This window comes from Dysidea avara, chromosome 8 (assembly GCF_963678975.1).
Source record: "Dysidea avara chromosome 8, odDysAvar1.4, whole genome shotgun sequence".
In the NCBI taxonomy this organism is placed as follows: domain Eukaryota; kingdom Metazoa; phylum Porifera; class Demospongiae; order Dictyoceratida; family Dysideidae; genus Dysidea; species Dysidea avara.
Window position 1 is genome coordinate 3,074,118 of NC_089279.1, and position 21,185 is coordinate 3,095,302.

Sequence of the window (21,185 nt, forward strand, 5' to 3'; positions counted from 1 at the left end):
TAAGTAAGTAAAATCATTCCTTGTACACACCGCTCAGCGGTAGCCAATATTAGCCTTGCGTTCTTGTTCCTTCCGTTTTACAGATGGGCACCTTTGATCTGCGCATGCCCCATACCACAAATCAGTTAGAACACACCCACTCAGTTTGTATTTGATTTGTAAACACTCCACTCTCAGGCCTGCGACCCTTGGGTGTCGTGTTTACAAATCAGATAAAAAACTTCATGAGTATGTTACAACTATTACTTGTAGCTACGTAGCTGTGCCACAACAAAAAACTAAACATACTAGTATTTTTAAAAATTGTTAATTTAAAAATGAAGTGAAACAAGATATGAATGATGGTGTCACAGCATAGATCAGTGGGAAAGTCCCTACTTTGGCACATTAGCTATTATTATTTTGTTCAATGCAAAAGTAGGGACTTCCCACTGAGCTATGCTGTAACACCATCATTCACCTCTTGTTTTACTACTTCATATTGCATAGATCCCTACTTCATTGTAAATTAACAATTTTTTAAAACTTTACAGTGTCCAGCACTGAAGGTCTGACAGCAACATGTGCTGCAGCCTTTGGATTATCCTCACCTAAGAGGAACTGGAGACTTTTGTAATGATTACTTAACTTAGCAAACAATAAAGTGAAACAGAAAAGGGCCAAAGAAAGGAAAAAAAATCCCTTCTACCCCAGGATTCAAACTGCAGGCCACCCAATGTCTAATTGAGCACCACACTCAGTCTCCTCCAGGAAGGATGGATTTTCTTCCTTGTATTTGTGACCAGGCCTGCGAAAACAGGGCATGTGGGCACACAAAACCAGCCTATGGAATTTTCACCACTTATGAAACATTTAATGGGCTGTATGATGTAAGTTACAGAATACAATTAGTCTGTTTCAGTACTGAGATATGACCTGTTGTGTGACGGGGTGTAGTTTGTACCCACATGCCCTGTTTTTGCAGGCCCGGTCACATTTATTCTTATTAGCACTTTACAGTGTCCAGCACTGAAGGTCTGACAGCAACATGTGCTGCAGCCTTTGGATTATCCTAACCTAACAGGAACTGGAGACTTTTGTAATGATTACTAAACTTAGCTAACAATAAGGTGAAACAGAAAAGTTCCAAAGAAAAGGAAAAATCCCTCCTACCCCAGGATTCAAACTGCAGGCCAGTCAATGTTTTTTCACCCATTAAAATTAACTCATATCTATATTTAAAGCAGGCCATATGCAAGAATGCAGCAAATCATTATAATTATTGTGTCTGTATTGAATCTCAAGTGCATACAAAACTACACTGAGTATTATAGCTACCAGTTCCAAGAAAATTATATATAAATTTGTATCTACTTATATATATAGCTACAACTATAAACAAGTACAAAAATAAAACAAATGGCCTAATTGTCTTGCGATAACCATAACAACAGCATACCCAACATCTCTAATCAACATGTCATTGAGTTTCTGAGTATGGGTCTCTATGGTCTGTATACACTTCACCTGATGTGTAGCTCTCCCTTTCCATTTCAATACTTCTCTCATTTCTTGAGCGTGCATTTGCAGCGGCTGACGCATAGCCTGAGGTAGGAAGTACCTCATCAGAAGTCTAAAGGAATGAGAATTATCATTAAAATATGTATAATATAAAAGACACATGCATGGTAGTACATGTTGTACAGCCAAGGAAAGGGAATCAAATTTTCTCTCTCCCTCTGTCCCAGTCCCTGTAACAAGTGAATAACTCATGCATGCTTGATTCATTTTTGGAGGGTTATATGTTTAACCACATTAATTTAGTTACAATTATCAGATGCATTCAAGTAGGTGTGACCAGTGAGGCCAGAGCCTCACCACTTTTTGGCTGGAAAAAATTTATAAAAAGCTTTAATTGTATGAAGCCAAAACCAAAAGTAGTAAATATACAATAATAGCATTTATGCATGGCAACAATTGACAAAAACAACACTTATCCAACCTTTTTTTCATTCAGAACAGCTTAATGTTGACTTCGTCCGTGGTAAGCACCTCTAAAATAATTACTGGTTTTGGCTTTGTTTCTCTTTTTAGCTATTTTGGAAGCATTCCTTACAGTTTATCTCTTAATTAATAAACTCAACTGATAAGTTTATAAGAGATGAACAGCATTGTGGACCCTAATGGAGGTGCTTTTTGGTAGTGTCCAGTTATATCATTAAACACTTGTCAGGTAGTTCTATAGCAAACTAGCACCTTGCACACAGTGCTAGCTACAGCCCAAAGTTTGCTTCCAAATAGCATCTCAAAATGTTTAATTTCCTTGGGAAAAAGTTAGGGAGGCATTCCCCCAAACTGAGCTTTACTACTTTCACTTTTACTCTGAAACCCCTGATAATTATTATACAGACTGGACAAAGAACTAACAAGTAATGTGTAATAATGTGACGTCATGCACTGCTTCATTCTTTTACACTACATGTACAGTTACTATCAAGATACAAAATGAATCCTGGTATGTGCTGTTTTTTGATTTCACATGCATGTTAACTTTAAGTTTTGTAACTTTCATGTGCATACATGGTAGGTAAAAGTTGCATGTATTAACTACACTGTAAAAAAATGAAGGGTGTCCTGCACACCAAAATGTCACAATTTTCACACCAACATAGCATACTGTCACCAGCATACACACCATCATTAGCATATTGGTGTGTATTATATTGTGACATTTTGGTGTGCAGGACACACTTCATTTTTCAGTGTATCTACTTCCACATCTCCTCTAAAAATGGCGCATGCATATACAAGTACCTATAATCCAATGTAAAAAAAGCTCTGTTGTACAGAAAGACCCGATGAAAGTAAAAATATAACTGGTAACTTAAAGGCTGATATCTGGAATCAATCTTTACTTTAATTACCAACATTTTAATCCATGATGTTTAATATCAACTAATTGCAAATTTACAAAAGTTTAACCTGAACCTTAACGTTCAACTGTGGTCTACATCACTCTTGCTGCATCCTAAATTAATTTCTTTTAGCTCTAATTGGCTGACAATTTGGCCACCTTTTTACTAGTTAGCAAAAAAGGCAGCCAAATTACCAGCCAATTATAGTTAAAAGAAATTAAGTTAGGACATACCAAGAGTGTTAATATAGAACATGGCTGAATGATTAAGGTTCAGTGTTTGTGTATCAACATGGCCGCTTCAGATATCAGCTGTTTTGGCTGTCAGTTACTTTTACATAAATGATATACAGCCATAGATGGTAGTGGTATTATGATTGATTCTTGGCTTCTCTAGATATCAGCTCTATAAGTTATAGTGGCGAATCGGGGGGGGGGGGTACCTGTGTCCCCCCTTCAAAAAATTGCATACAAGATTGAGATACTTTAATAGAGCAGTCAATCACTCTAATAAAGCAGTCACAGTGTTCATGAGGAAGTGTAGCTTACCTATGAAACTGTAAAAAAGGATTTTATTTTACATATGTGAAATTATATATTTGGTAAAGGATAGCCATTATTTTTGTTTGTTTGCTTTTCAACTTTTCAGCAATGTGCCCCCCCCCCCCCTCCCCTTTCCAAACTCTGGATCAGCCCCTGAGTTACCACGATTTTTTTTACTTTTGGTCTTTCTCTATAACTGAGCTGTTTTTACATTAGGTTACAGGTGCTGGTAGTTTCTTGGGCGCACTTTTATTACAGTGATGGTGTTTTGGGGGATACATATCGCTCATTTTTGTCAGTGATAAACTTACTGGGAACAACAAATTGGTAAAAAAGTAATATTTAGATGATTTTTGGAAATAAGCAGTTAACCGCATCAAGACACATGGTAGTGTGTCGTGCAGCCCAAGAAGCCGGTGCACCACACCGTGAGTATATTTACAGGAAGAAAGAAAATGCAATTTTCACACCTTTGTAGCTCCGGCACACCACACCGTGAGTATATTTACAGGAAGAAAGAAAACGCAATTTTCACACATTTGTAGCTCCATGATCCCTTATCTGATTGGAATTAGTTTCACTACAGAGGTGCCCGCCAGGTAGGCCACATCACATACCAAATTTGAAGGAAATCTCCCTAGCCGTTTCTGAGATACGAGTGGCCAAAGTTTTGTTTAAATTTCTTCGTTTTTTTTTTCTTCGCCATAAGGAGGCTATGAGGGCTTTGATTTCTTTTTGCGCACTTTGTAAAAATTGCTATGAAACACAAACTTGTAACTCCATTGCATCGATATTTGGCACAAGTAAAGAGCGTATAAAGGTACATTCACGTGCCAAGTTTGCTATGAATCTGATAAATATCCAAGGAGTTATGAGCATTTATTCACGTAAAAAAAGATGAAACTTTTGTTATGGCTACAGGGTAAGCCGAGTAGAAGAATAACTTGAAAATTCGTGTGTACATAGGCTGATCATTGTAGGAGTGCCTTTTGGTGGTTAGAACAGCAACAGACTTACAGCTACAAAGTTATAAAGCAAAAACCGAGCAAGTGTAAAATCGCGGGATTGAGATACTCTAATAGAGCAGTCACTGGGGGCAAAAAAAAAGGTGCATAAAAAATGTCGGAAAAAAATTAACTAATCATGACCAGAGTTTGAACCAAGGACCTCCATACCTAATGCCTGCATCCTTAACCACTGAACCACTGCTATCTCGGCTGATTACTTCACTTAATTTCTACCTTATAAATGAAAATTCTAGCTTAAGTAAAACTGATCTACCAATAGAAAATCTAGATTGTTCTAGAACATTCTATGTGTGTTCTATTAGATGATTTCAGCGAAAGTAAAAACATGCGCTCTATTAGAGCATTAGCGCCATACTATTGTTGCAACACTTTGAGGCTCAATCTAGTAGCTATTTCATCAAATCAGAGCTATTTTCGTATCGATCAGTAGTATATTTGTAGTATTAACTTAGTTTCGCCCCCAGGCGGTCTGCGAGCAGACTAGTATGACCGACTCACGCCAATCATCATCATCATAATCATCATAATAAGTGCCATATGCTAGCAAAACTTGTGATACAACAGCCTGGAAACCATATCTCAGTAAAAAGGTGCAGGATTTAGTTTTTGAAAACACAAAAAGAAGTGAAATCCACTCAAAAACAGCCAAGCTGTAAAAAAAAGAGTGCGGCCCTCAAAAGCCTGGGTGAAAAAAGTTGTGAAATCAAAGGTGGCGGCCAAGAAATGGCTGCAATGATATTAATGCTAAAAAAATTTAATAATGGCTGAAATGGCTGCAATTTAGTGCAACAAGCACTAAATATTCTGTTCACTAATGTAGAAAAGATTTAATGCTTGCAGCATCAAATGCACTAAATGATTAAGGTACTATGTAGAAAATTGGCTGGCTACAACCAAGCCTATATGTCATCAGTCTTGCTCTGACTAATGAACAAATTGTAACATTGACCCATGTTCTCCATTTAGTCTTGCTGCATTCAAGTGTAATTCAGAGTTGAAATCAGGTCAGGTCATCTGGGTCACCAGGTCGTGCGGAATAAATTACACGTGAAATACATTAGTAATATTATTAGTTTGACAATGTTAAAGTATACTAATTCATCACAGTTCAGTCATGTTGCTGTTCAGCTTCATGAACCTTGCCCAGTGGCGTAGCCAAGGGTGGGCCAGGGTAGGCACGTGCCCACCCAAATTTCCCTAAGAGAGCGGCGCCCACTCGCTTTTGTTAGTATGAACAAGAGACAAATAGTGCATACCTTGGTAGCATGATATTTTCGTTGCAAAAAAAGCAGTTGATATTAATAATATAAGTTCAATAATTACATCACGTGATCCGGGTAGTTTTAGTGTTTCCTATTTAATGCACATTATCACATGATCCAAATTTTAGGTGGGGAAGAGAGGAACACGAGGAAGGAGGAATCCTGTCTATTTTTTCGCATCTGGAATATTGAATTGTGAGCAACAGCACAGGTGTTCTTTTGTTGGTGGGGTGAAGTGACCTAAAGTGATTGACAAAAATGGTGTAAAGTTGGTTGGAGGCGAATAGTTGCAATCAGTGGCCAAGAGTCAGACTGGAGTATAAAGAGTTGTGTACAAGTACAGATGAGTTAAAAGAGACCAGACAAGGAGGTGTAATAAGTTACTTTCAATTTCTAGCTTCTATATCATTCATGCAGTAGCATTAGACTAGTGAAATAAGCTGCAGGAACAGAAGTGTAGCATATTATTAGCTAGCTAGATACACTTATGCACTTTTGAAACAGCTTTTAAACCAAATGTATATAGAGTCCACTAAGGATGGACTCACATTTTGTGCTAGTTAGTTGCATGGGGTGAAATGTGTGGGTGAGTGTGCCCACCCATTCATGGAGGCCTAGCTATGCCACTGGCCTTGCCCACTTTTCAGGATTATATGTTACTGTCTGGAACTGTAGGCATATGTGGAGCCACATTCCTTAATCATTGCTTAATGTTGGACTGCACGAGTCCATGTGAGTTGCTGTCTTCAAGTTTATGTAAAGCCATGCTCAATAATAGATTGTACAAGTCATGATCTAATCTTGAAGCAGGCCAGCTTCTTTCATGAGCTATGTCCATTTAAGGGATGAAATGTAACAGCTCAATTGTGAAGCTACAAAAGAATTGCAAAGCCTGATTATGATTGATGAAAGAAGTTGGTTTGCAGAAGAAATTGCCAAGAAGACAAAGCAGAATGTCAACCAAATTGCAGCAAGCAGAACGGAGTTGTCTAGTCTACACAGCAGTAGCTATGACTGAGTAAAACAGGCATATATACATACAGTTCCATTTCTATTGCATTGTACTACTCTTCCACTGCCATTTTGATACCATTCCACCGCCGTTGCAATGGAATAAAACACTATCAAAATGGGAATTGTTTTTGATGCCTACTGTATATATAATATGCACAGAAACAAATTATCTAACTGTAAAAACGAATTGATTGATTGCAATAGGTAGTAGGAAGGGACGTCAAGAATAATGAACTGTTGTGTTACCTTGCTCTGGGAGTAGTGAAGTAGAAGTGTGAGGCACATGAGACTACACTGACTACATAGCTAAAGCTACAGAATGCACAACACTGCAGCAAGAGGAGAAGAGTGTAGTAAGGAGCACTGGGAAGTTTGTCAGTGAGAATAGTGATTAGAATAACTTAATTCACTCACCTGCTGTCAGTGAAACCCTACTGACAGTTGTGAAGAAGCAATAACTGGCAAAAATATTATCTATGTCATTTCACCAGCAGTTGCAAAATCATCCAAGAATAGTTAACCTGACAGGATGGAATAGTCATGAAAAATTGGTTAACTTGACAGCTTGATTGCAGGGATCACCTACTGTAGTTATTTTATTAATCTGAGCTATATGTAATGCCTACAGCTTGTTGTCAACTTGGTTGAGCAACTTATCAAGGATTTATATCTGTTCAGATATTTAATGACAGGACACAATTAAGAGCCTAACTATTAGGAGACTGTTGATGAATATGGAGAAATAATCAAGAAACTCTTTGCTATTGAGAGCAGTGTTAATGAATCAGTTTTTAGCTGGACTCAGAGCCCCAAGGTTGTGGATAGTGATGGTAACCTGGAGCAGTTAACAAGGAAGGTAAAATATGAAGAAGCCAAATGAAAGGAGTTGGCCTGTAAAACAGCTACCATAGATTCCCTAAAAATTTGACAGGAATATATATATGCTAGCTATTTAAAAAATTTAAATTTCAAAAGGTTGATATAATATACATGGTACAAAAAGTAAGGAAACAAGCTCAAAAATGTTACAGCTGAAATGAGAAATGATCCAGCAGTAAAAAGTAAGAAAACAAGATTAGACGACTGCTTGCTAAAATGAGACACACTTTAATGCCTACTTTTGGCTAGCATCTTGAAATGAGACCATCAAATTAGCCAAAAGTAGGGATTAAAGTGTGTCTCATTTTAGCAAGTAGTCGTGTAATCTTGTTTCCTTACTTTTTACTGCTGGATCATTTCAGCTGTAACATTTTTGAGCTTGTTTCCTTACTTTTTGTACCATGTATATTATATCCACCCCAAAAACACCTTCACTGTAAAAAAAAGACCCGTCCAAGAAACTACAAGTACCTGTAATCCAATGCAATTAAAAACAGCTCAGTTGTAGGGAAAGACTTCATGAAAGTAAAAATAACTGGTAACTTAAAGAGCTAATATCTGGAGCGGCCAAGAATCAGTCTTAATCCAAGTACTTATAGTAAAGTTTTTTAATCCATGCAAAAACACCTAGCATTGGCTGTAAAAAAAGTGCACCCATGAAAGTAACTGGCAATTGAAATAGCTGATATCTGAAGCAGCCAAGAATGAATGCTGATATACAACTAGTTGGAATTAACAAAAAATTTAACATTGAATCTTTATCTTTCAGCTGTGTTCTAAATTCACTCTTGCTGCATCATAAATTGATTTCTTTTAACACTAATTGGCTGGTAATTTGGCCGCCTTTTTTAATATTCAGTGTATAGAGCAAAAAAAAAAATGCAGCCAAATTACCAGCCAATTAGAGTTAAAAGAAATCAATTTATGATGCAGCAAGAGTGAATTTAGAACACAGCTGAAAGATAAAGGTTCAATGTTAAATTTTTTGTTAATTCCAACTAGTTGTATATCAGCATTTATTCTTGGCCGCTTCAGATATCAGCTATTTCAATTGCCAGTTACTTTCATGGGTACACTTTTTTACAGCCAATGCTAGGTGTTTTTGCACAGATTAAAAAAAATTAGTATAAGTAGTTGGATTAAGATTGATTTTTGGCTGCTCCAGATATCAGCTCTTTAAGTTACCAGTTATTTTTACTTTCATGAAGTCTTTCCCTACAACTGAGCTGTTTTTAATTATATTGAATTACAGGTACTTGTAGTTTCTTGGACGCGCCTTTTTTTTACAGCGAATGTGTTTTTGGGGTGGATATCACTCATTTTTGTTATAGTGATAGTCTCACTGGTGGAACAACAAAATTGTTAAAATGGTAACATTTAGATGACTGATATTTGAAAATTAGCAATAATATTATTATCTAGGAGAGTCAAACATGTGCACCTGTCATCATGTTTGACAAAGACATGCACATTACAGACACTGTTCACACTGTAAATTTGGAAGTATGAATTTACAGTGTAGAATAGACAGACTGTTCTATTAGAGTATAGATCTATGTTTTCTGTGGCATTCATTTACTATTAACAAAATTTTACAATATCCCATCTGTGGTAAATGCTTTAGATTATGCTCATAAATAGCAAGTGCCTAATTAGTTCACAATTACTACACAGCTGGCTATTGACTGTTCTATTAGAGTATATTTATCTTTTTTAATAATATTATTTACAAAATATATCTGTGGAATACTTCAGGCATCTTATGCTCAAACTTAAGCATTGACTGGGTGCGTAATAAATTACTACATAGCCAGCTATGCATAATTTTGACTGAATTCATAATATAGACAATTTATTGCACAAGCACTGATGGGTGGTGGTATGATGCAATGCTTACCAGCAGCTATAGTGATCTTACTTAGTTCACTGCAGCTATATACATGTAAGTCTCAGATTACATTTCAAGTGTTTGTGTGTTGTGGCACTGTAAGGAAACACTATGCATCTCTTCGTCTCAATAACTGCATCAACATTATAATTAGATCAACTGTTGTAACTGGATTGACAAGGCAGATTTTCTAGGTCACATAGAATCAATAAAGAGGGATCAGTAAAGAGGATGGAGGGAAACCAACAAGACATCAGATAATTGAACAATAATTATAGGAGGAATAGTCAAAATGCACTCAAATAAAACATCTCAATTAATATTCAAAACTCTTTGCTGATACAATAACCATGAACTCTGCTCTGGCAATTATCTTATCATTGTGTTGAACATTATATAATTTGGTTGTTAGTGTCTTACATTTCCCAGGCCTCATAGTGCATGGAATAGCAATTTATACCGGTAGATGAAAGAATACCTTGTATACGTAACCTGAAAGCTAAATACATATAGACATTATTATCAAGAGTCCATGCAAGCATATAATAAGAGTTCATTTTAATATGGGACTCCAACCATCTTTTGGACAATTTATATATAGGGCATTAGAGCCAGTACAGTAGATACAACCAGTGCATTGAGATATGAGCCTTTTTGACTGGAATTAAACAAACTTTCAAACTTGATGAAGCGAATTTGGTCACTGAAGGACTAAAAGTTGCAGTATACTTAGCTAAAATTTTCTGAGGGAGTATGCCCCAGAGGCCCAGACTATATAGACCAGTTGACTTAGCCTTAGCTACCACTTTCACCTTACTCTGGTGCCCCTGATGTATCAGCAACATAATAGAGTAGCTATAGAAAAAGCTAGTTAATGCCATAGGCATAGCTAGGGGCGTGCATTTGCCCTATACCATCACACATTCTATGCAACCATATGCATCATCACACAAAAAATTAGCAGCACACAAACAATCCTATAGCTAGGCTATAGTACACACATACCGCATTGCTGAGCCATGACTAAGGACAAGTACCACACAAGACTGACAATTATCACATGATCTATTTAGGAGAAGTCCCTTGGAATGCCCCCGCAACACCCAAGCAGACACACGTGATACACGGTTTCAATTAAATTGAATTAATGTTGTTAAAATTGGCAGTCCAAGAAGGAGAGTGACGAGGCTGAGTAATCAACATTAAGTCTTATTGTAACTGGATTTCATTTCGTACTTTAATGCAGAGGCTGTACACCATTGCTGAAGTATGAAAGAATAAGAGTCTGGAGTGGAGGTTAATGAAACTGATTAGATCGAGAATTAGATCAACATTGGCACACACTGATTAACCACATTTATGGTATTTTAGAGACCCGTCAGGCAAAAACCCTAGTAACTCCACTTCTAGCTTGTATTATCTCATGGCGAGATTGTTGACAAGGTGTACGGACCAATTATCAAAAAACCGTGGCTATCTTATCATTTGCCACTTACATCATCATCAGAAGTCTTGGAACTTTGGCTGCAGGTGAAAAGTCAATAAGCGAATCTGTGTCAGATATCGATGCTTATATGAAAAAGTATACCCATTCACATGTTCTGGTCTAACTTACTGAATTTATGTACAATGAAACATATGAAGAAGATTGCTGCATGGCATGGACATTATTTTGCTTAATCACGGAACACCGTAATTTTCACAAATTAACCTGCAGAACTAATTCACAGTGCTTTTGTTTCATTGTAATACTAATATAGTGAAGGTTAATAATGGCTGTCAAGACATCGAAATAGATCAGAGCGTTCCTTTCCAAATTTCCAGCATTCAATTCGCCATAGAAAAAGTAAGTTATTTTCAACCTTAGCTTAAATTTCCTCCTGCTATAGCTCATCTTAATTGCTATTCACTGCTATTTCCAAATCTGGTTCGGAATCTGAGATATTTATCACATGTCGCGGGTCATTACGCCTTTTATTGCATGACCCCAAAACACTTAATACAAAATGTATGGGGAAATTTGCTACACCCGGTCAGTTTAGGCCATTTTGACAAGACAAAAGTTCCATGAGTTAGACTTCTTTTGGCATCATTGTACTCACAGAGAGTTGCTCTGCATGTATCAAATTTGGAAAGTTACTAAACAGACTTGAGGTAGGCGGTACATAATAATTAATTTAATTTTTAATGATTTTTTAATTGAAATGTATTGGACATGCTGTTCCAGCTGGCATTTTTGCCATGAACAAAAGTATAGCAAATGTCCGCAAACTTCTTGATATACCTGTCTATTCAGATCTCTGTGTAACAATGTCAACTGTTTAAATGAATAAAATCCCCAAATGTTTATTTTGTGTAAAAAGTGACAAATTTAAGTGTATTGTATTTAACGCTCACCTATCTGTTTTTACAGGCAATCTAGTCATAGTGATTCACCCACTAACAGTGGATGTGGTTGTGATACTTAACTCTGGACCAGGTAGGACCTTTATTAGTATTGTGAATTTCATATCAGTTTACATACAGAGCTCAAGGAATTGCATTGTGTTCTTTTTGTAGTGCTAATATATATATATTGTGATGTCAAAAGGTGTCATGAATTTCTACATAATTAGTTGATATTGTACTATCTCATATGATGGTAACAAACTAATACCCAGGTCAGTTTATGTGTTGTGCGTATAGTATTAATGTTTTCCTAGTACCCAGATTTTTTGGTGTATTGTACATATTAATGACACCGTCAGTTTTGCAGGCCATATGGTCATAGTAGTTCACGTACTAGCAGTAAGATGTATTCATGGTAAGTCACGTTTGATCATGACCAGGCAACAATGCTTGCTTGTTGTTTTACAGGACTGGTCTCTTGTGTTGTCAGATTACCAAGCAAGTTGTGTTTTGTGGTGACCACAAACCCAGCCCTAGCGATAATTGGCCTGTTGTCTGATTAGCAGCTTTGACTTAAGGTATGTGCAAAAGCTCACAGCAATTGCTTTATAAATTGTACTTTTATGCACAAGTGCAACTTAATGTTACTTAAGATCAGGTATTGGTTGTAAAATGGGTTAAACAATATTATCAGGTATTCACTTGGCTTAAAAGTGGGAATTGGTACAATTGCAATCCTGAATTTCCTGTTGTATAGCTAAGAAATACATTTACCATGTTGTACATTCTGTTTGGTGGTCACTTGTTGTTTGACAGGTCTCCTCATGTCCATGTTTACGTAATTTGGCACCAAAACACATTTATGTTACCTCTGGTACACCAGATTCATTTATAGCCTTAAGCTTGAATATAATTTTTTTAATGTTTAATTCAGCGCCTGCTTGTTCTTTTACAGGGTTCACTTAATCTTGTGTCATCATGCAGACATCCAAGAAATAATCACCTGGTGTTAAACTGATGTTTATTAAATTTCTGTTATGTGTTGTAATAGCATTGTTATATGTTTATTCTACCGCAAGAAATTTTCATGAATTCTGCAACCATCTTATCCACAATTAGAATTACCTCATTTGTTTTGTTTGTAGCTGTCACAGCAGTTCACACTTCCACGGCAGTTTCGCACTTCCACAAAGCACCATTTAAGGTGGAGCTTGTGTTGTTTGTGGCTTTCATTGTGTACGTAATGTAGGGCAACAAAGTTTTGGCTAGAATGTGGTTCATGGTTTGTAACTTGTGTACATGAGTTTTGGTCATTTCACACAACTTGCAAAATATTTCTTGTATCATAAGTAGTGCATGGCACTAAATGGAGTATTGACTAACGATTTATACACCTTCCCTAGTGTCTATACATTCTTCACGCTTTCACACCTTGTTTATAAGACATCTGCAGATTATAAACGCTGGCATGGGGCATGGCACTAAATGGACTTTAAAAGATTTCTGCTTAAAACGCCTTCCCTAGGGAACTTATGGGTCTGCACGCTTTCACAACTTGTTTTTCAGACATTAGGACTTGTGTCCACATCGTGTCTTTAAAAGTTATTGTAGGGATTACAGGTTTGAATGGAGAAAATACGTTAAAAGATGCAGCCACTACTGTGAGTTATTTACGTGTAGGGTCGGTTTTGCAATATTAGCCCTGGATTATGCAACATCTCTCAGATCATTAATAAAACACGATCATAACAGATTTCTTATCACACACTACACTGTATGTTTGATCGCGTTTTATCTATGATCCCATCTCTCAATGGATTTGTATTGCGTTACGTAATAAAAAAATCTTTAGTTGTCATCATTTTCCTGCGACTTTGCTAAAATAAAAGAATATAGCCGTATTTAGACATATTTCACTTTATTTCTGTACCATGTGTTACACGTATTGTCACATTATACCAGTCATCTTACCCTGTTTGTACCGGCCATCTAGGCCTGACATTATCTAATTCTGGTTGGCCTATGCCCTTGGGCATGCGCTTCGTAGTTTCTTGGCCGCGCGCCTCACTACCGTGAGTCTGATCAACCCCTACTTCCTTTTGAATTTTTGAATTTTTTAAATAGCCAGTTTGTTTCCTTTTTGGTCTAGCTATATTATCTCCTTTTGTTTTCCAAATATCACTTGAAGCAGCTATCTTTTACCTTCGTACACAAATAAACGCCTCTAAAAATAACTATTGTTTTGTCTTTTAAAGTTATCACAGCAACTGTTTAAGGCTTCAGCTGCATTTCTAATGACCTAAATGTTGATGATTTTACAGTAAAACATTGCTGGAGAGTCCACCATTATAAGAGCGGAACCCTTACTTTTAAAAGTCTGGATCCTGAGGTGGATCCGCCCCTCAACGACATTATTAGCTAGCTACTTCACGAAAAAAGCTAAACTGGTAATTAAGACTATACTAGACAGATGCTTGAGCATCATGGGGCGAGTCTGATGTATGATGAAGGTAAGGACTTTATGGCTATAAAGTGTAAAGTTGACAGGGTAAGTTACAGTAAGATTCAAATAGTTGTGATTTCTGATATCATTTTTTAAATTTATTTATATTTATTTATTTTTTGACTTTACAGCATACAGAGTTACGATGAACGTGGTTACAACAGATTAGTGGCTACAGGTATGCTGAAGGTCCACTGGCAACCTGTGCCAGTGGCCTAAAATAATTACAATTGATTAGTTATAGTATATAGTGATTAGTTAGGAGAAAAAAATTACGTATATTATAAAAGTGATTGTTATTATGAGGGCTACAATGCTTCAAACTTAGGTGATTTGGGGGACTTGTTACAATGGCTACAGGGACATAAAAACGAATATGTACATGCATTATTAGAATCAAAATTAGTTGCAAAATGATTCCATAGGTAGTTAGTAAGTTGTTTTTTTTATTGTTGAAGATCACAATTGATGATGGGTAGTGCATTCCAAATCCACAGTAGTCAATTGAAGTAAAGTTGCTAGTTAATACACTGCAGTTTCTATTATGTTGTAATTTGTTACTTGTACCTAGATGTGTATTTCCTGATGCAAAACTAATAAAGTTATTAATATTAAAGGAACTGTTTGGCAATTTTAAACACTTTATCAGAAACATAATGTCTGAGATGTATAGAAAATACATAAGTGGCAAAATCTTGAGAGTCATTAATCGATGTTTATAATCACTAGTATAGTCATTAAGAATGTATTTTGTTGCTCTGCATTGAAGTCGCTCCAGTGTTTTAATGTTTTGGTCTATAGTTAGCTAGTAATTATTTTATGATGAAAGATGATGTTGAATAGCATCAAATATTAACTTACATAAAGTTACAATTATTACAATTAAAATAGTAATATCACTATTTTGTCTGGAGGTGATGGAGGTGGTGGTTGTACTAACGGGGTTAGTTTCTGCTGACAAGTGAGATTGTTCAGTTGATTCCAGATCATTGTCACTTTCAACCTGTACAGACAATTGCTGACCATACCACCCCCACAGTGGTGTTCCTACTAAGCTAGCAAGGAAGAATCTGCTCCAACAACTTTTGTTGCTTTATGGGTGAACAACTCCAGGATGATCCTGAGGTATTGGACACTTCAGGATGTTGATATTGATGACAATTCCCTTTTCCCTTAATTATAGTTAGTATGCGTAGCCTGGGCCAGAGCCCAGAGATTTTGAGTGGTCTGGCCATCCATGGACTGCAATGGAGGTCATACTACTTCTTATTGATCTGATGTGATTTTTAGATCATGTGATAATCAACTACATGTGCTAAGCACACAGAGCATGCCAAGTAAGGGGGATCTGGAGGCATGCTCCCCCAGGAAAAATTTTGAAAATAAATGCTCTGAAATGACATCTGGAAGTTACTTTTACTTGCAAAGTCTCTTTCTCCTTTTTGTTAACATTAAGGATATATCCTGGTAATTTTGTACTACAGTACCAATTAATTCAATTTCATGGCTAATTTTACTTTTAAAGTTTCAGTGAAAGCTTAGTTCTTTGAGATACAGAACACAACAAAACTCATGTATGGATACTGAATAATACTGACTGATACTAACTCTGTATTTTATTCAGTATTGCTCCGTCTTGGGACCATCTTGGGACCATTAATCAAATTCTGTCAAAATGTACACAGTAATAGTCTACCACTATCACTAGTAATCTAGTTTTTCCTCTGGCTAAGCTTTACTTGAAAAAAATTATTCTAAGACAGAGTGATACTAAGTAAAATTCAATAAATACAGAGTTAGTATCAGTCAGTACTTTTTAGTATCCATACATGAGTTTTGCTGTGGAAGTCATTGGGTTTGTAATTGCTAATGTATGCATGACATGCTCACATGCATGATCAATTAGCCCAATGCAGTGCAATGCAGATGACTCACTGGAACTTTTGGGTGATTTGAGGACAAATAACATAGATGCAATGGCTTACACTATGTAGAACAGTGGCTATATTCTATACCAAATACTCTATTAGAGTATTGCGATGACTGTTCTATTAGAGCATATTATGATGACTGCTCTATTAGAGTATCTTGATCTTTTTTTCAAATTCAAGTAGCTGAAAAGTGGTCTGACCTCCATGGGCTCCAGCCCTGCCTGTAGTTGTAGCTAGATAATGTATGTACCACTTCTTGTTATTTTATCTGTACAGCATTCCTTGATGGTTAATGCAGCATATCTTCGTTTGTCATATTCTGCGCCTGGCTAATCTTTGCTGTCTCTGTTCAGGGGTTTCCCGAATTCTTCATGCTTTATATTGCTCCCTCCGTCATCTTCAGTAATGTTTCTTCTTGTTCCATTTTAATATTAATATGACACCAGGTATATTATAAATGACACAAGGTATGAGCACTATTTGGAGTGTCAGTAAACCACACCGATTATTGTTCATGTAAAGGTTGACCGTGCGAGCCTTATTTGGAGTGTCAGTAAACCACGCCGACTATTGTTCGTGCAATGGTTGACCATACTAGCCTTATTTGGAGTGTCAGTAAACCACGCTGATTATTGTTCATGTAGTGGTTGACCGTACTAGCCTTATTTGGAGTGTCAGTAAACCACGCCTATTATTGTTTGTGTAATGGTTGACTGTATGAGCCTTATTTGGAGTGTCAGTAAACCACGCCGATTATTGTTTGTGTAATGGTTGACCGTACGAGGCTTATTAAATTTTGGAGTGTCAGTAAACCATGCCAATTATTGTTCATGTAATCGTTGACCATATAAGCCTTATTTGGAGTGTCAATAGACCATGCCAATTATTGTTCATGTAATGGTTGACTGTATGAGCCTTATTTGGAGTGTCAGTAAACCACGTCGATTATTGTTTGTGTAATGGTTGACCGTACGAGCCTTATTTGGAGTGTCAGTAAACCACGCCGATTATTGTTCATGTATTGGTTGACCGTACGAGCCTTATTTGGAGCGTCAGTAGACTATACTGTGATTCTTCTGTAAGTGTTGTTGAATTTCAATTAGCAATCGTTTTTCTCCGCTTTTGATTGTACATGGTTCACCGTACAAAAGTTCTCACTAGTGTGGAGCTCGCTCAGGCTCGCCCCAATTAAATGACTACCTAGCGTTAATAAATGCTAGAGACAACTCCTTGGGTACTACACTCATTCACTCTCATCTTACACACACGTATTCACTCTTCGCTGAAATCACGTGTTTGGATTGTGGCACGTGTCGCAATTATTAATTTTCCTTCGAGAAGAACAAAGGAGCAGATAAATTAGTCTCACGTGGCTAGACCCACTCTTCGTGCGGTGCCTATCGATTGAAAATGATAAGCGCCTAGCTACAAGAGGATCTGGTATAGTTCATATAGTAAAGTTGTTCTGACACCCTGAGCTTTTTCAGGGTGATAATGAAACACCTGGTTAACTATCATCACGCCATGTCATATTGCGGACTGGTGGCTGTAACTGTCAACAGAGAAAGGAATTCGTTAACAACCCAAAATGTGACATGGCGTGATGAAAGTTAACCCGGTGTTTCATTATCACCCTGAAAAAGCTCAGAGTGTCAGAACAACTTTACTATTCAAACTATACCAGACCCTCTTGCAGCTAGGCACTTATAATTATGAATTGATAAGCACCGCGCAAAGAGTGGGTCTGGCCACGCAAGACTACGGATGAATGATAAAAGCAAGCAACATGGTGTAGTTGACAGAACGTAATCGGGACAACAGATTTGTAAATCCGCCGTCATTTACCTTGACTGTCTGAAATTTCTGGAACCGCACACCTAGCGCTACCAGGTCTTACAGCAGGCAAGCTGGCAGACGAAATTTAGGTAAATTTCAAAAATTTTAGAACTCACTGTACATCGAAACATTTGACTTTTTGCTTCGTTTACCCAAGGTACAGCATCATTATAACAGTACTAATGCATTCCAGGTAGTTTTTTCGGGTAAAACTTATTGCAAGGCCATTTTTTAAAGTGCGAAAATTCACGAAACCATATGATTTTTTACCAACCTCTACTATCGTACTGTATGATATGTATATATATACATATAGTTTATGTCAGGCCGAATGATTAGGAACAAATAATGTGACTGGATTTGCGAAAAGGGGTCTTCCATACACCAACTTTGTCCATCCATACCGTCAGATTGGAAAACGATAATGGCTTTAAATTTGGTCAGCAGTACATACCAACATAACTTAATGGATGGAGAAAATTTCAGACTTATATGTTACTTGAACACTAAGTTATGGTCTTCTAAGTTCATAGAATTGGATGTGTGTGGAAGACCCCTTTTCGCAAATCCGGTCACATATGCACAATTGATTCAGGAATGTGAGAGAGAAACCATTGTAATTGTTGATGAATACAGACATTAATTAAGTAGGGTGAGTCCTCTGACACACTCAGTCACAGATGGGGTAGACCCCACAAGTGGGTATGGCAATATTCCTTTTTCTTTGTTTATGATCCCTTCCTTTTCCTTTGTTTATGATCCCTTCCTTTTCCTTTGTTTATGATCCCTTCCAAAGGGCAAGTTATATAGCTTTAACATGGCTACAAAGTGTTAATACTCTTTCTATAAATAACTAAGCTGAGATGATAAGGTGAAGGGAGAAGAGGAAGTGTTCACTTGCTCGCATTCCAGGTAAGTTAGTATACAATGATATCTAGCGAATAACTTAGACAGTTTGGGGAGAGCCAGATTATTGTGTTAGTTACTGCATTTTTGAAGCAACAAATAATCACCTCTTAGTGGTGTCTCACTGTTGATATTTGCCATTTTGGCCTTTACAGATGGTTGTGAAGTCTTAAAGGGCTCTGGATGTCATTAACAGCAACAAGATAATTATTTTTAGAGGTGCTTAGTACAGACGAAGGTGCTGGGTGACAATTTCACAGCTAGTTTAACTTTGGTTTGCCTTGGTTTCAGGTGAAATTGTAATAAATGCTAGTAAAATGTGCATATTTTCATGAGTTAATAAACTGATCTTGGCCATGGCCTGACAAAGTTAATCAGAAATATGGCTGGCTCTTCTACAAGGTGAGGGCGGGGGGGATTTGCCCCAAATTCCCCATCCTGGATCCGCCATTGGCTGGCTGGACACAGTCACACAAAGTGCACTTTGCACCACATTGAATGCTCCAACAATGTAAAATTACTGTTGTAGGAAGAGTGTCAGAGGAGGCTCGCAGAATGAAGAACTGGATTGCATCCAAGCATCAATCTATTCCAGGTCCCACAGCAAGATTCCAAGTTTTTCCAAGGGGTACTCCAATTAATAAAGCACCATCCCCAAGGAAATAGGGTCTGGGAAAGAGACCATAATACATGCTTGTCTGTCACGCACCTGCACCAGCTAGAGCAATACACTACTAGCATGTGCAATTAATTTTACTATCACAATGTGGGTCTTCCTAAATACTGAGCACAAGTCAATTATCAAGACACACAGTAGTGTGTCATGCAGTGAAGAAAGCCAGCACACTACACCATGAGTATATTTACAGGAAGAAACAAAACACAATTTTCACGCATACGTAACTCTGTTCTCCCTTTTCAAAATGGAATAATTTTTATACTGCAAATGCCCGCACCCCACATACCAAATTTGAGCAAGATTGTCTAATGCATACGAGCCTTCAAACTATGGCTTAATTTCATTGTTTTGTTTTTTTCTTTCTTTGCTTAGGAGGTTTGGGGGCTTAGATTATTCTTTTTGCACACATTTAAAAACCATTATAAAATGCAAATGCGTTCCTCAATTTTCTTGAGCTTTGGTACACTTAAGAACATATGGTACAATCATGTATCAAGTTTGTGCCAATCTGATCAATAGGCATAGAACTATGGATGATTGTTTACATTAAAAAAGGCCAACTTGTTGTCATGCCTACAGGGTAAACAATAACTTTTTAAAAATTGGATTGCAAATAGGTAAACCACCATAGCTTGAAACTTTTGTGGTTTAAAAGAAATTGTATTGGACAAAACCAAACAACTGTAAATTGCAGGGTTAAAATACTCTAATAGAACAGTCACAGGGGGGTAACAGATGCATGAAGAATGTCGAAAAAACTAACTAGTGTTCGAACAAGGGACCTCCATACTGAACACCCAAATCTGTAACCACGAAGCCACTGCTATCACAGCTGTTCACCTCACTTAATTTCTACTTTATAAATGAAAATTCTAGCTAGATCTACCAATGGAAAATCTAGATTGTTCTAGAGCATTTTTTGTGTGTTCTATTAGAAATCCTCAAACAAATTGTGCTCTCTATTAGAGCATTACGAAAGTAGTCGGTACTATTGCAACTTCTCCAGTATTCCATTAAATCAAATCCGATATTTTGTACACTATTAGTAAGACCTACTTGCACCAGTCGTCATCATCATACTCATCATAATAAGTGGTATGCTAATAAAACTTGTGACAACAGGTTGGAAATCATATTCTAGCATAAAAGATGTACTTGTTAAAATTGAGCAACTGCAACTTATGTCACATTTTGCATGGAAAATCAAGATACTCTAATAGAATAGTCACTGAAAAATCTTAATAGGGAATTTACTTTGCATAAAACACTATTGCAAATAAATAAAATACAGGCACTACATGTACATTACAACTTTATTATATATATCAATGAACAAACAAGCACATTACCAGTATAAATTGGCTTTGATATTGGTTCAGTTGGTATTTTTCTGCATTGGTAGAGTACTAGTTTGTCTTATAATCGTGTTTGCATC

At 36.9% G+C, this 21,185-nt stretch overlaps 1 protein-coding gene across 3 annotated transcripts in view; it reads right to left on the bottom strand.

Annotated features, from left to right (window-relative positions):
• Positions 1–1,210: 1,210 nt before the first annotated feature.
• Positions 1,211–21,185, bottom strand: part of LOC136263262 (metal transporter cnnm-2-like) — a 59,851-nt gene continuing 39,876 nt past the window's right edge. For all 3 annotated transcript variants that reach the window (XM_066057771.1, XM_066057774.1, XM_066057772.1), the window contains exon 3: positions 1,211–1,612. In XM_066057771.1, coding sequence (XP_065913843.1) covers positions 1,460–1,612 — 153 coding nt within the window. In that variant the 3' untranslated portion in view covers positions 1,211–1,459. The remainder of the gene's footprint in view (positions 1,613–21,185) is intronic.